This window comes from Podospora pseudopauciseta, chromosome 4, assembly GCF_035222475.1.
Source record: "Podospora pseudopauciseta strain CBS 411.78 chromosome 4, whole genome shotgun sequence".
NCBI classification, from domain to species: domain Eukaryota; kingdom Fungi; phylum Ascomycota; class Sordariomycetes; order Sordariales; family Podosporaceae; genus Podospora; species Podospora pseudopauciseta.
The window spans coordinates 2720315-2734258 of record NC_085894.1 but is presented as its reverse complement, the minus strand read 5'-3'; the positions used below and the strand labels follow the sequence as shown (position 1 = coordinate 2734258).

The window sequence follows — 13944 nt, the reverse complement described above, 5'->3', positions numbered from 1 at the left end:
AGAGCCAAGAGTTGTGGCCCTGTCCCTGTCCCTTTTCGTCCTTCATCCAACACATCTCAAAGCTTACCACGTGGAGAGACGCTCGTGGTCTTACAACACATGGTTGCTTCGGTTTGATCATACACTATCATTTCAGTGCCTCAATCTACCATAAAATGATGCTCTCACCCAAGATGAACCGCTCTGGGAGGACGCCGTCCCATACCAGCATCAACACGAGACCCGAATCTCCAGCCCAGTGCTAAATTCCGAAGGGCGGTATCTAATTCCTCCGCATTGCCTCATCGCCCTCATAACTACGGATTAGGCATTTCCACCCCATCGAGTTTGAGGAAATGGATCTTGGCAGGCTTTTCGCTAAAGCCCCTCCGTGAACCGGTGCCCTCTCCTCGGGTGCATATCCCGTTTGTCATAGGACCAGGCCTCACATCTACCGCACTACGGTCAAGGAGTCATGGCCATCCCATCAGCCACACTCGGGTCTTTTTTTCGTTCATTCGTGCTAGCATCAAACTGAACTGCCGGTTCTAGGACATTTCCCCTGGTTCCAGTTCCTTGGGATATCGCCCGTGCCCATGTTCCATTTGGAACCGTTTAACATCGGACCAGGCCAGGAACAGCCAAGCCACCACGACATCCATCTGAACCGGGATCTTAGTCTGATCTCTATTCCACAAAAGGTATGTCTGGTCAATGCTTGACTGAACTTCAATTTTTTTTTTTTGGAAGTTCAGGGCCTCCGATATCAACTTGCCTACACCCTAGTGACCCTCATCTCCGGAATCATGCAAGCCGGCACCGAACCAGAGTTTCAATATCGAACTCCATAAAGTCTCCGTAGCGTTCGTACCGTCACCTTAAGATCTTTCTAGGCCCACATTTCGAACATGGACATCCAAACCTCATCAATCTGCCTCGCCAGCTCCAAGCATAGCAGTTCTCCGTTCGGCCTCCGCTACCTTGATTCAGGGCCCAAGTCCCTCGGTGGTTCTCAAATCTCGCCCAGATATGGCGAACCTGTGGAGTACACCATTCGCCGCATTTCTGTTATCGAGTCTAGTCTGATGGCTTGACTGAAGGTGGCAAGACGACCAGACAGCCATATCACCCCTACCTCGACTAACGTCCTCAACACTCGGCAGACCTTGGTGGCTGTTCCAATCCGGTCACCTTATGGGGTGCCTCGCCTTTTCCAACTATATTCTAGAAAATCGTCGTCTTCTCACCGCCTCAAGAGCTGGCAGATGTGTTGCTACACGGGAGATGTTCCAGGCTTCGCCTTTGATCAGATGAGCAGCCTTCACCTCCCCAGTTCCACAAAATCAAACACTTCCTCTCTAACACCGTGTCAACAGCTAACATCAGTAGTTTCGATCAATAGACGTCTTCTAGTGCAACTTTCAGCCCTTCAGCTGAAAAAAATAGCACAGGGACCTCAGGTCTCACCGCCAGATATCTGATGACCGAGGAGAGACCAGCATCACACCAGCATTCCCGGTTTTCCCTCGTAAAGAGCAGCCATGTCCCGTCAAGAGATTTCCGCCCAAGGCACAACTGCTCATGCCTAAACCCGAGATTGGTGACATTTTTCATTCCTAGCTTTTCAGACACTCCACCTACAACCCCAACCCTTAACCCGGCGAACCACTTACACACGTTCAAACTCCCTTGTTTGAAAGTTCGCGGACAGGTGCCCCGCAAAAATGGACCCCTCTTGATGTGTCCCATTGCACTGTTGTAAGTCTGTCTCTTGCTTACCGCTTTTTTGACGTGTCATTTGAGGTGACCTCGGTCGGAAAAGGCACACACCTCAAGGTGAGATAAGGTCGAGTGCTGTTGAAACGAGCCTCACCGAGGGAAAGTGTGGCTGGTTAGTTTTGCTTGTGAAACTGTGGGGAATGAGACTGAGCTGCGGGAGCATGAAATTATGAATGTGTAGCAGTCCCCAATATGGAGGTGACAGGCCGCTTTGTGTAACCGTGGGCTCTGAGTATGAACACAGATAGGATGGGAAGTTCAATTAGCCGCCTCAGCCACGATTGCTCACCTGGGGGGGTCACCTTACATACCTCACCTGCCCTTTTTCCATTTCAAGGTAGATGCTAGGATATCGGACTGTCTAGTGTACAATACAGGCTGTTTTGAGAGGCACTTCTGCCGCATTTTCTGTCTTAAATTCTTGAGAGGTTGAGCACTGCCCACCTCCCTTACTCATTCAACTTCTGATATCTTATTTCGTCCACTATTAGAAGCAGCTTTCTGTCTGTCACGAAGCCCAGCATCCCGTTTGTCCGGATTGCTTGACACAGGTTCACTGGAGAACAGGGCTTTCAAGCATTAGAGAATGATCCTCCCGAAATTGGGCACCCTCCTTTCGATTTCAAGTCCCATCGAGAGAACTGTTTATGAAACAAACTATCATAGTACTCGTCACCACACAACGTCGATGATTCTCTCTCTTCATCCACTTGACCTAAGAAACTCTTCATATGTGGAATTGCTTATCACGTCAGTCGCCATCTATCTCTTTCTCACCCTCGGCTTTTTCCATCTCTGCCAGCAAAGCAGTGAGCTCCAGTCACCTGTGACCCCATGATCCAAGCTTCCGGAAGCATGGTCTGCTTGAACATCACGTATTCAATGTGTGTGCTGCCATATCTTACATCCCCTACCTCTTTTTCTGTCAATGGAAAAAGTTGGGCTACCCATTTGATTCCAAGCTACACAGCTCGATGTACATGCCTTGGCCTGGTTTGAAAAAGCAACACGAAACCGAAACAGACAGTCGCCATTAAATGCAGACACATCAACGCCTCATCAAAGCTCAATATGTGTACACAAAATAAAAACAAATGATTTCCCAACTCCTCAAAGTATGTGCCCCTAATGGATATTGAGAAAACAACACCTTTTTCTCTAGGTAACTGATAGAAAAAGACAACATAAAGTGATACACTAAAACCAACATCTACCGCAAAAACACCACGCCTTATTTTGCTGGCTCGCTTGCCAAACACCCAAAGCTCTATAATATCGTTTCTTTATCCATCCATTTCTCTTGATAGAATTATCTGGTGGGTTTCCCATACACCTTGCCTTCTGACCACTCGACCTATACTCTGTGCCTAATTATCAACTCCTGAAATCTTTCTGCGTCTATCCATGTACGCCCCATTGCTGCCCTTAGTTTCCGTCATCGTCGAACTTGATGCCCAATTGCAGGCCAGTGTCGATCCTGCCACCCCTGTAGCTGCCCTTCTTCTTCTTGTTCTTCTCCTTTGTAAAGCCCTTGCCCCTCGTGACAATGAGGTCCTCGTGCGCCTTTCTTCCCCAGTCCTCACCCGCAAACGAGTTGTCGGCAAACTTAGGGTCAACCTTGATGTTCCGGTTTACACGGGAAAAGGGAACCTTCTCCTCTTTTACTGCAGCGCCCTTGCCGCGGTTGTTGGTCTTCACAAACGGGTCGGGAGGAAGAGGGGCGAAGGTGCTGACGGGGAAAACCTTAGGCGAGGTGCTCCCGTTGAGAGTTGCAGAGCTATTGGAGGAACCGCTCGCGGAGGTGTCACTGTTCGCCTTGGTCTTGGTGGACTTCTTTGTCTTAGTCTTGCTCTTGTTGTCGGAGTCGCTGTCCGAGTCACTATCGGAGGAGGAATCGGATGATGAATCGTCGCTGGAGTCGGGAAGGGGGACCTTAGCAGCCTCCTCGGCTACGTCTTCGGAATCGGAAGAGTCGGAGTCAGATGAATCAGAATCGGACGAGTCAGAGTCTGAAGAAGAGTCGGAGGACGATGAGTCGGAATCGGAAGAAGAATCAGAAGAGCTGCTATCGGAGCTCGAAGAAGAATCCGAAGAAGAGTCGGATGAAGACTCAGAGGAGGATGACTCGGCCTTAGCGGCGGCAGTCTTCTGCTTCTTGGCAGCTGGCTTCTCCTTCTCGGAATCAGAGCCGGAGGAATCCTCAGACGACGAGTCGCTGCTCTCGGACGTGGCCTTGCGCTTCAAAGGATTGGTAGCGGCAGGCTTCTTCTCCTCCTCACTTTCGCTCTCACTTTCACTGTCGGAGCTGTCACTGTCGGAGCTCTCAGAGCTACTGCTAGAGTCAGAGCTCTCAGAGTCGGCCGGGGCGTCGGCCATCTCGACATCATCACTGTCGCTCTCGGAGTCCGAGTCCGAGTCCGAATCACTGTCGCTGCTGGAAGAGGAATCGGACTCGTTGCTGCTGCTGGAATCGTCGTCACTAGAAGCCTTGGCCTTGGAAGTCTCCCAAGCCTGGAAGACGGACTCCAGAGTGCTGTCGGTTGCCTCTCCCTTGGCCTTCTTCAAACCCTTGGCCTTGCGAGCCTTGGTGAATTCGGTGTGGGCCTCGGTGAAATCATGCTCAGAGAGAAACTTCTCTACAAGGTCGAGGAGCTGGGCAGGCAGCTGGGTAGCGGCAGGGGTCGACTTGGTGACTTTGTCGGCCTTGACCTTCTTGTCTTTGGCCATTGTGGTCTTGTCGTTCGACTCGGGAGACTGAGTTGTTGTGGTTGCCGCGGAGTTGTTAGAGAAGAGCCAGAATGGAGCTGACATGGGCAGTATTTGGTGAAAAGATGGCCCAATTGGTGAGGATTGGTGAATTGGGTGTCAAAACCTTGAACAATCCGAAAGAAGGCGTCGCGGGGTCAGAGTGGCTGTCGCAAGAAAAAAATATGGCTACGTTCCAGGCGCGATTCACTTCACCGCCCTTTTTCTGCCGCTCTTGTTCCACAAAATTTTTCAATCCCTGCAGTAGCTACCGCACTGACCACTCCTCCACAAGCACCTGTCAAGGGAATAGCACCAGGACATCCCCGCCATTCACGTGGATAAGATGAACCGCCTTCCATTGAGCTTCGGTTTCAACCATCCCGTTCCAATGTTCTTCGATATATCTATAACATGGCCAGCCTTTACTTTAATGAAGAGAATTTCTCACTGATTTGCTGTGCAAGTGCATGCTGCCAGAGGGCTGTACCCCAAGATTCATGCAAGAGATGATGCCATGGTCATTGAACGATTGCTTTCCAAACAGATTGCACATTCAATATCTCTATATTCAATCATCTTAGGTATCTCACTTTCAAATCATTGATGCTCTTCCTTTGCTCCTGCCCTCATCTCATGGGCAATCATCACCAGCATCATACTCTTCACTTCTCGTTCTGTTGCCTAACACACGTTGCCTAGTTACATAACACATTCTCCATATTCATTATACGTGTAGTCTTCCCCCATCTTCCTCAAAGCCTTTGTTTTCCAACAAGTGCTGAAGCTCTGTGTTTCCTCTAGAGCCCATCCACAAATCCCTGGCAGATGTTGCATGCATGGGCTTGGCCCAAGCAAGACCAGCATTACCGCTGCAAACCTGTAGGTGACGCGTCCGCCCCCCCCCTTTCTCACCTTTTGAGACGATATCTTTCCTCATGTTCGCCAACCGCCCACTTTTCGTCCAATCAATGAGTGTTTTGCACGTCCAGGCATCAGAATAAACAGCATTGGCATGTCGTCAGGACCATAGGAAACGGTCGACCACTCATGCTTTGGTCTGGATTTGAATGCTGTGTGTAACGGTGGGGGCTCAAGGGCTGGGTTCTTGTGTTGTTGGTTGTGAGCTCTCTCAGCGAACGTGACCGAGGGTGCCGGGTTGATAAAAAGAGGATATCCCCCTCGCTGCATGGGTAGAAGAATAGTTTGAGTAAACACGTTCCAACTTATCAATCTTCTCTGTCCGTCATGACCACCAAACCTGGGACCGAGCCTCTAATGTCATCCCCCACCCTCTCCCCCGGATCCTCACGACCTACCTCCCCCTTCATAACCTCCTCCCCTCCCACCATCACCACCGCAGGTCTCAACCCGGCAATGGCAAGCCCTCCCCCCCTTTATCCCTTCATCACTGCGCCCCAAGCTAACCCCCCCAGGTCTACCCACCCCCCTCCTCCTCCCACGCCGCCTCCCTCACCAGTTCCTCCCCCGATGACACAACCTCCAAACATTACAAACTCTCCACCCCCCTCACCACCCTCCTCAGAATAATCCTCATCATCCTCACCATAGCCTCCATCGCCGTCTGGCTCGCCGCCGGGTACTTCTCCGACGGCCTCCTCGTCTTCAACCACATCTGGCTCTGGTTCCTCCTCCTCTCCAACCTCCTCCACCTTCTCTTCCCCTCCCATCCCCCACACAACCATCATCACAAAATCCCCTGTCTACCAACAATCCTCCTCCAAATAGGAGACTGCAGTTGCGTATTTAACGGCTCTGACAATGAAAAGAAGCCAAGATACGGCGTGGCCTGGGTGATGGATATCATCCTGGGCATCCCCCCCATCGTCATTGCGAGCATTGATCTGGCCGGCCCGTCTTATTATTATAGATACTCGGAGGTAGAGTTGTCGGTTCTGAGTGAAACTATTGGGTATGTCCCCGTCCCCGCAAACAACTGATGATGAATTTTGGCTAACATGGTCGGAAACAGAGCTCTGAGCATCTTGGTTGGTCTCTTCTCCCTCCTGGCGACCAGGAAGCCAGTCATTTTCGAGATGGGGCTTCTGATCAAGGACGCTGATGAGGAAAGAGGGGGGAGGTACAGCAGGATTAGACTTCCTGTTGATGCTGATCATAGAAGGACTGCTGGGGCTGTCTCTGTTTCGGCTTAATCGGGATGATCGCATAGAACGGAAGAACCTGTCGTGAACAGAGAGAGCTGAAACCTTTGGATAGTGGACCTAGCCCGACACGAGCCAGACGTGCCAGGGAATGAATGAGACTACACAGGGACGAAACAATAGGCAGGAATACAAACTCTGGGGTATCATCAGCTGGGTGTTATGAGTTAATTGTCATTATTCATCATTTCTACATTAGAAGAACAGCCTTGAAGCATGTCACCCAACTCTTCATTACAAGCGTGATTCAGCATAATCATCACACAACCATCACCAGAATGAAAAACCACCAAAAAAGTAAATACAAATACACATCAATATAAACAACTAGAACCATCTCAGATTCAAACCGCAACCACAAAAAAAAAAGACTAACCCATACCAGATATTTTCCTTTCTCTTCCCCCTTAACACCACCAAAGAGCGGCCACCGGCTTGCCAGCCATCCGCCTTCCTGGGGGTATCTTACTCCCAGTTACAAAGTCTCCTGAGTAACGAATAAAGACCAAAAAAAATAGACAAAAGAAAACTTAACCAACCCAACCTCTCGCCCCCTGCCCCCCTCTTTCTCACTGCCCCTTCCTCCGATCACCAAACTCAACCCCATCACTCCCATCCTCCTCACTAGTCCCCTCATCCCCCATCATAAACTGCCTCGCCTGGCTCTTTCGCCGTCTCATCTCCCCCCTCTCCTTCATCGCAGCCCTAATCTTTTTGCTCGCCTCGTCAAATCCCTCGGCGCTATCCAACGTCGTGAACCCAGCCACCGGGAAACCAGCCGATCCCGGCCTGCCCCCCGAACTGCTTGCCCGACTGTGATTAGAAGGCGTCGTCGGCCTGGTAGCAAAAATCTGCGCTTGCGCGATGTTGCTGAATGATTCGTTGTAGGGGATGTTGCGGCTGGAGGAGGTGGTGTTCCTTCTTGTGGGTGCCTGGAATGGCGGGCTGTCGCTTCCGTTGACTGAGACGCCATAGCTGGAACGGCGGTCGTAGGAAGGCCGGTTGGGTGAGATGGGCGGGCTGTTGACACCGGCTTCCCTGCGAGCTGCTGCCCGGGCGGCGGAATCAGCTGGAGCCAACAAGCGACTGTGCTCAAAGTCGGGGAACATCTCGGGGCCAATCGTGTTGATGATGTCCGTCACCTGCGCCTTCAGCTCGGCGCGTCTCTCCCGCAACTTGGCCACATTGTAGCTGGACGCAGGGTTGATGCAGAGGGCAAGTGGCCGCAGCGACTTCAGAATATCCATCCCAACTTCTCCAAAGCGCAATGCGGCAAAGGTGAGTAGGATGAAAAAGATGCAGCAGGCGATGTACACAGCCCAGAAGGGTACCCATTCAGGGACCCAGCCATAATACCGGTGCTTGTGCACCATGTATAGCGTGATGATGGCATAGGTGTTGTAGCAGAGAGGAGCCAAAGCCAAGGCGACCAGCAGTTTCCAAGTAGCAATGACGTCCTTGCCCTGGACTTTGACCACAGAGCCAGCGAGGGCTTCCTTGGCCTTTTTGTGACTGATGACCTTGCAGGCGATGAACACGGGCGCAAAAAGCAGCAGACCCGGAATCACACCCGCAGACAAAAGAAACAATATCACAACGCGCTGGAGGAACGTTGCGACAACGGTAAACCACGAAAGCTTCGCCTTTTCAACCTGGTGGTCCCGGATGTCGAGGTACCGGAGCTGCTTATTGTACTCGGTGACCGCCTCTTTGAGCTCCTTGACGCGCGGATCTTCCTTATACTTCTCGTAGCCCAAGGCCAGCCGCCTGTTAAGTTCGACGACCACAGGAAGCGGCAGTGGCTTGCCGGTCGGGTTGTAAAGCCGTCTCGCAGCCTGAATAACCATCAAGGTGTCATAGTCGGGCACCGAAACGGTGACAGCGCTCAGGGCTTCGTGTACCATGTCCAAGACCTGACCCACTGCCTCACGTCTCCCCTCCGTCCCGCCGTTCGAATACGCGTCAACCAGGTTCCGCGGAATATCCAAAGGAGCCCCAAACTCCACAACGGCTCTCGAGCGGAACTTGTGAGCGTGGAAGTAATTCATGCCCACAGGCACAATCTTGAGGCCGCAATCAGGATGATCCGCCAGTGTTCCCAGCGCCATCAGCGCCACACCCGCCTTCAAAGGCAACAGCTCAGTCCGATCATGACTGCCTCCCTCAGGGAAGATACCAACGCAACCCCCAGACGCCAAACGATCAAACACGGCCTGGAACACTTTGGACTGGTCCACATGCGGCGCGATCTTGTATTTGATGCCCTGATACCCCTCCCTGGGCCTCTTGTCCTCCTTGTTGAGAAGCTTGCCATTCGCATCCACATCATCACGGCCAGTAAGCTGTGACATGGCCAGCTTCCCCTTGGGCGGCCGCTTGATGCGAACCTCCTCGGGTCCAATAACTTCGCTGATATCCAAACTTTCTCCGCTCTGACCCTTAGCCGAAGGGAGGAAGATGATACCGCCCACCTCTCCAAATTCAGTGAAATTGGTACCGATCCCACGAACAAGCGTAGGGTCATCCACTGGATTGGGAAGGTAAACAGTGCCCTGACCGGGCTTCGCCGAGTCCTGCGGTCGTCCTACTGGCACGCAGCCCACCTGGCGAGATGCCCATCCGATGAAGCCAGACACTGACTTTTGCGCGATAAGCAGCGAAACTCGCCTTTTGGCTTCCTTCTGTAGTGTTCTCAGCAAAACGAGAGCATCGACGAACTGCACCACATAACTTGTCAGCTATTGCGATTAGCCACTTCAAGAGAATAGGGAGAAGCTCACCTGGTTGGCATGCGGGGCAGCCACGAACAGAACAGGGCCATGTTTGGGCACTCTCCAAGCACTACGCGGATGCACCTCTCGAAAGAACGTGTCCTCCAGCAGCGACATTATCCAGAGGAAGCTGTCATACTTCCAGCCCACCATCGGATAGAGCTCCTTCGCGGGCTTTGGGTTGGCGGCACTCTGGGGTGCCGCCGCTTGCTGCGTCTGCAGCTGTGTTGTTTCGGACATGCTCACTCAAGCAATCCTGTTGTTGTTGTTGTCCCTGCGCCAGGACAATGAGTTTTTATTTCGGGTCGCCCGGGGGAGAGCACGGAGGTGGGGTTGGGTTGGACTCGAGATTGCGCGCCAGTCGGTGGGTGGGATGTCGGTGCAAGTTACTCGGACAAGAAACGTTTCACCTCCCCCCCGAGGTAGGTTATGAAGTTGCCTCGTGGCTTTTGCTCGTCTGCCTTTGTGAAAAATGGCGTTTAGCCGTTGGGCCTGGTAGAGCTGCCCGCGGGGTACAAGATAAAATGGAGGTTACCCCAAGATCAATCGCTTGCTGCTCGCCCTGTTCGAAAATAAAGTGCGCGCTTCTGTTTTCTTATCTAAATGCCAGCGCGGGGTACAGGCATTTATGACGGGAATTGTTGGGTGTCGTTGAGCAAATGTCGATGAAGCTCGGGATCGCAATTCGGGGTCCCGCAGATTAGGCCGGTCGGACGGATGGGTCCCTCTCGGTGTACGGGGTAGGGAAGGGGGAACAACAGGAAAGAGATGTAGTCGTGTCTTGGGGTATAGGGTATCAGAAGATCAAGATATGTTGTGTGAGATTTCAGAGAGTCAACGCTACATAGGAAGAGAGGAAATGAAGAAAAACAAGGGAACCGAGGGATGGCAAGATCAGGTTCGAGCGAGGGAGAGGTTCTCGAAGGTGCCCGTAGGTACACACAGGGCACACGACAGGGTGACAGCACCAGTCCGGAAGCATGTGCGAAAAAAAAGAGAAAATCAGCGACCCCCCTTCAAAACGGTGGGGCAAAAAGCCGATGTCATCCTCTTTCTGGAACAGCGTCGACAGGGGTCAGGTTGATGCCCGCTGCTGCTTTGCAGTGACATTTCAACACTAAAAAGACCCCTCTTATTGGCTGATCGGCAGCTAGAAGCTGTCAGGATTGATAAGAGCTACCTATCCGTGGCCACATTTCCAACCTGCAGCGCAGCACGCCCGCATGCAGCCACCGAAAGCAAGAAGCCAGCTTTTTTATCTTTGCAGTGACATATCCGTCGTCGCAGTGGCATGCAGAAGATACAGATACAGTAGCAATCAAGAATATGTACACACGAGATGAGATTGACCAGGGGCATCAACACTGCCCTCGCTTCCGATCTTTTCTTATCACCTTTGAACCCCTCCATGACGATTGCGGGGGTGTGAAACCTCCAAAAACACGTGCTTGCTGATCTTGTCCTACCCCAAATCTGTGTTTTGCTACCGCAGTGCGTAACATTCCTTTAATTCCAACCTTCCCACTCTGGAAGCCTCATCAAGCCACCGAGCCACCCAACTGCCCTAAACCATTTGTTTTAACAAAAATAGCTTTGACGACCGGAGATCGAGCGGCCATACGATCGAGCAACATGTCCGAGTCGGCATGCAACCTCGCCATCTCCCCTCGGCTCTCGGCGTTACCGCCAAGCTGAGAAGCACCAAGCCAGCGGGATCTGGACCTGGTTTGGGGCCTAGGCGCTGACCGTGTAAGCCGTCCAGAGGCCAATCAACATCCCAAGCAGACGATAGTCTTTGAAGAGTCTTGCGGATGGTAATATCTTCAGAATGGGTTGCATGTGAAGACGCACGATGTCTTGCATTACCTGTTGCTTGACAGCCAAGACATGCATCATGCTCTGCATCACCTCAGACCGGGGTCGAGACACGGCTGTCATATGGTAATTAATTGTAGAGTCAACACTGTATTCATATTTTCTCTGATCATGCAAGATGCTGGCGCCGTCTCACACCTGGTCATGCCTCGTTGCTGCTACAGGGCTGAAAGTACGACAAACGTCCAACTATGTCTACCAATCGTTGAGAAGCCCCTGAGACCCTACTTCTTATTCTTCCCCTTCTTCTTCTTCTTACTCCCCCCAGCAACTCCCACCGTCCCCTCTTCCAACTCGCCCTCCTGTAGCTGCCCCTCCTTCTCCATTTCCTTTAGCTTTTCCTGCCCACTGATAAACATGGTCAAATCGTGATTCATCTCTTTCAGGCCCTCGTTCTCCCGTCTCAACTCCTGCACCAACGCCGCATTCTTCTCCCCCTCTTTCTTCAAATGTTCAATCCTCTCCATCAACCCCTTGGTGACCTGCTTCTCCTCCTGCAAAGCCTTGCCCAAACTCCTCGCCAACTCCGCACTCTTCTGCCCCCTAGCATTCTCCCTCGCCAAATCCTTCTCCAAACCCGGCACCGTCTCCTCCCTCAAAAACCTACACTCCTCCCTCAGCTCCCCCAACTCCCTCAACGCCTCCTTCGCCTGTCCCGCAGCCTTCTCCGCCGCCGCCGCCGCCTTGGTCGCCTTATCCGCAGCCTTATTCACCATCTCCTCAAAATACACCCTCTGACTCTCTAACTGACTAGTCAGCAAATGCGTGTACTCCAACCCGATATTCTCCAACTTCGCCCTTGGCACAACATCCATATCCTCCCCCCTCCCACTCCCAGCAGTATTGGTATTACCACTAGGCAGCTCAACCACCTTCCCATCCCCCTTATCCCTAATCAACCTGTGCACCCACATGTCACCCGCATAATCCCACACGTGCTGCGTCACCAACTCCAGACTAAAACTGTGCGCCGTCTCCTTCCAATGCTCCTTCGCATGCCCCCTCTGGTACCTCCCGCACCCAACATTGCCGCATATCAGGCAGATCCAGAGGTTGTCGGGCGCGTCGCACACACTGCACAAATTACTAACCCCGTGCCCAAACGGCTTCGCGTAGGGGTTCCCTTCATCATCAAGCTCCTGCTGCTGCTTCGTGAGCGGGTTCGTCGCCCTGCAGATAGGGCAGCCCCTCGTCTTCCATGTCTGGAGACACGTGCAGTGAAACACGTGTTGGCACAAAATCGTCATCAACCCGGCCGTGTCGTCCATTCTCTCGAGACAAACCGCGCAGGTAGGCAGCTCGACTAGACTTGGTGTTGGTGGTGGGAAAGGGCGAAGGGAATTGATCATGCCCGTCTCTCCCTTTCCCCCCCCGGCGCCTTCGCTCCCTTTTCTTCCTGGTGTCTCGACAGTGATGCTCTTGATAAACGTGACATGACATATCTCGCTCTCTGCCAAGGTATCAAATGGCCGCCCGTCAAACTCTTTTCTCCATTCCGTGGCCGTCTTTTTGTCTTTGAACTTCATGAGGACCATGTACCGGTTCATCCTGCTTGTCGAGACCATTCGGTAATGGCTTACGCTTCCCCTCCAGGGCTCACCAATGAACCCCAAGAAATCCGATGGTGACATGTAGGATGGCACCGCTGGGATACACAAAACTGTTCCCTCCTCGCCAACCCCGCTGTCTTGTAGTCCTGGTGGGGGTGGTATTGGGGGTGGTGAGTTCAGCGCCGAGAACTCGTTGGCTTCCCGGTATAGATGCACGATTCCCCAACCAGCTTCCGTGTTCTTTGTGTTTACTGCTGGGATGTAACGGCCTTTGGTGTTTTGTCCCATGCCGCCTAGGTTAGGACCTAGGCTGGCCGCCGGCTGCCTGCCGTGTCCCTCCATGATGACTTCTTTCGCCTTTCCGTTGTTTGATGGGACAGACGCGGGATCGAAGCTCTCAATGTTGATGCGCCCGAATCGCCAGTCTTTGGTTGCCTTGTTGGGCCCTATCCCTTGAATTTCGGGTTTGAGAGGGATGTCGGCTGAGGTCTCCCTCTCGCGCCACTGACGCTCACTTACGTGAACGATGTTGCGTCGCTTGGTGGCGGGGTTCGGGGTGATATCTTGGTTGGGCTCTACGTTTGTTGTTCCTCGGTGGCGGCCGCAGTCGATTACCTTGCCTGACGCGTAGGAAAAGTCTGGTGGAGGAACGGAGCTTGGTCCGGCTTCGTAGAGATGGTGACTCTGATGATTCGGTCGAAATGGAAGATGTCGAGGAGAAGGCGGGCGAGCGCTGCGTGGAGTGTGAGAGGGGAGATCGTCAAAGATTGTCGGGCAGGTTGGGGTGGGGACCCAGATGTCGTTGATGGTATCGGCGACGGCAGAGGTGGTGGGATCGGGCGTCGCATAAAGCTCGAAGATTAAATGATAGGAATAGGACGGCATAGTAGCCACTCGCTAGGTGATGGCTGTGCTTCGTTTGAGCCCAGCCTGGAGTGGATGGTATGATGTGCCAGCCAGGTCCAGGAACCCAAGGGGTAAGGGCTTGGGAATGAGAGAGAATGTCGCAAGCGGTCTTTTGTCCGGATGGCAGGTGAAAGAATGACGATGTAGGATGGTGGG

At 52.6% G+C, this 13944-nt stretch overlaps 5 protein-coding genes across 5 annotated transcripts; 2 read left to right on the top strand and 3 right to left on the bottom strand.

The window, feature by feature from the left end:
- The first annotated feature begins 53 nt into the window (after positions 1-53).
- QC763_0068300 (uncharacterized protein) lies at positions 54-2045 on the top strand. The gene is made up of 2 exons (XM_062905944.1): positions 54-680; positions 873-2045. Exons 1-2 carry the CDS (start codon positions 576-578, stop codon positions 1071-1073), a joined length of 306 nt encoding a protein of 101 aa, XP_062765967.1. The 5' UTR covers positions 54-575; the 3' UTR covers positions 1074-2045.
- Positions 2046-3183: 1138 nt separating this feature from the next.
- Positions 3184-4485, bottom strand: SRP40 (jun-like transcription factor; the record flags this gene model as incomplete). The annotated part of the gene is made up of 1 exon (XM_062912407.1): positions 3184-4485. The coding sequence occupies one exon, from the start codon at positions 4483-4485 to the stop codon at positions 3184-3186; it is 1302 nt and encodes a 433-aa protein (XP_062765966.1).
- Positions 4486-4589: 104 nt separating this feature from the next.
- QC763_407695 (uncharacterized protein) lies at positions 4590-6677 on the top strand (the record flags this gene model as incomplete). Its single annotated transcript, XM_062912408.1, has 3 exons — positions 4590-4601; positions 5940-6436; positions 6497-6677. The coding sequence occupies 3 exons, from the start codon at positions 4590-4592 to the stop codon at positions 6675-6677; spliced, it is 690 nt and encodes a 229-aa protein (XP_062765965.1).
- A 317-nt stretch (positions 6678-6994) lies between these two features.
- Positions 6995-10481, bottom strand: SCT1 (Glycerol-3-phosphate/dihydroxyacetone phosphate acyltransferase). Its single transcript, XM_062912409.1, has 2 exons — positions 9467-10481; positions 6995-9403 (listed from the first exon to the last, which is right to left on the bottom strand). The coding sequence occupies exons 1-2, from the start codon at positions 9695-9697 to the stop codon at positions 7256-7258; spliced, it is 2379 nt and encodes a 792-aa protein (XP_062765964.1). The 5' UTR covers positions 9698-10481; the 3' UTR covers positions 6995-7255.
- Positions 10482-11556: 1075 nt separating this feature from the next.
- QC763_407710 (uncharacterized protein) lies at positions 11557-13767 on the bottom strand (the record flags this gene model as incomplete). Its single annotated transcript, XM_062912410.1, has 1 exon — positions 11557-13767. One exon carries the CDS (start codon positions 13765-13767, stop codon positions 11557-11559), a length of 2211 nt encoding a protein of 736 aa, XP_062765963.1.
- Positions 13768-13944: the final 177 nt, after the last annotated feature.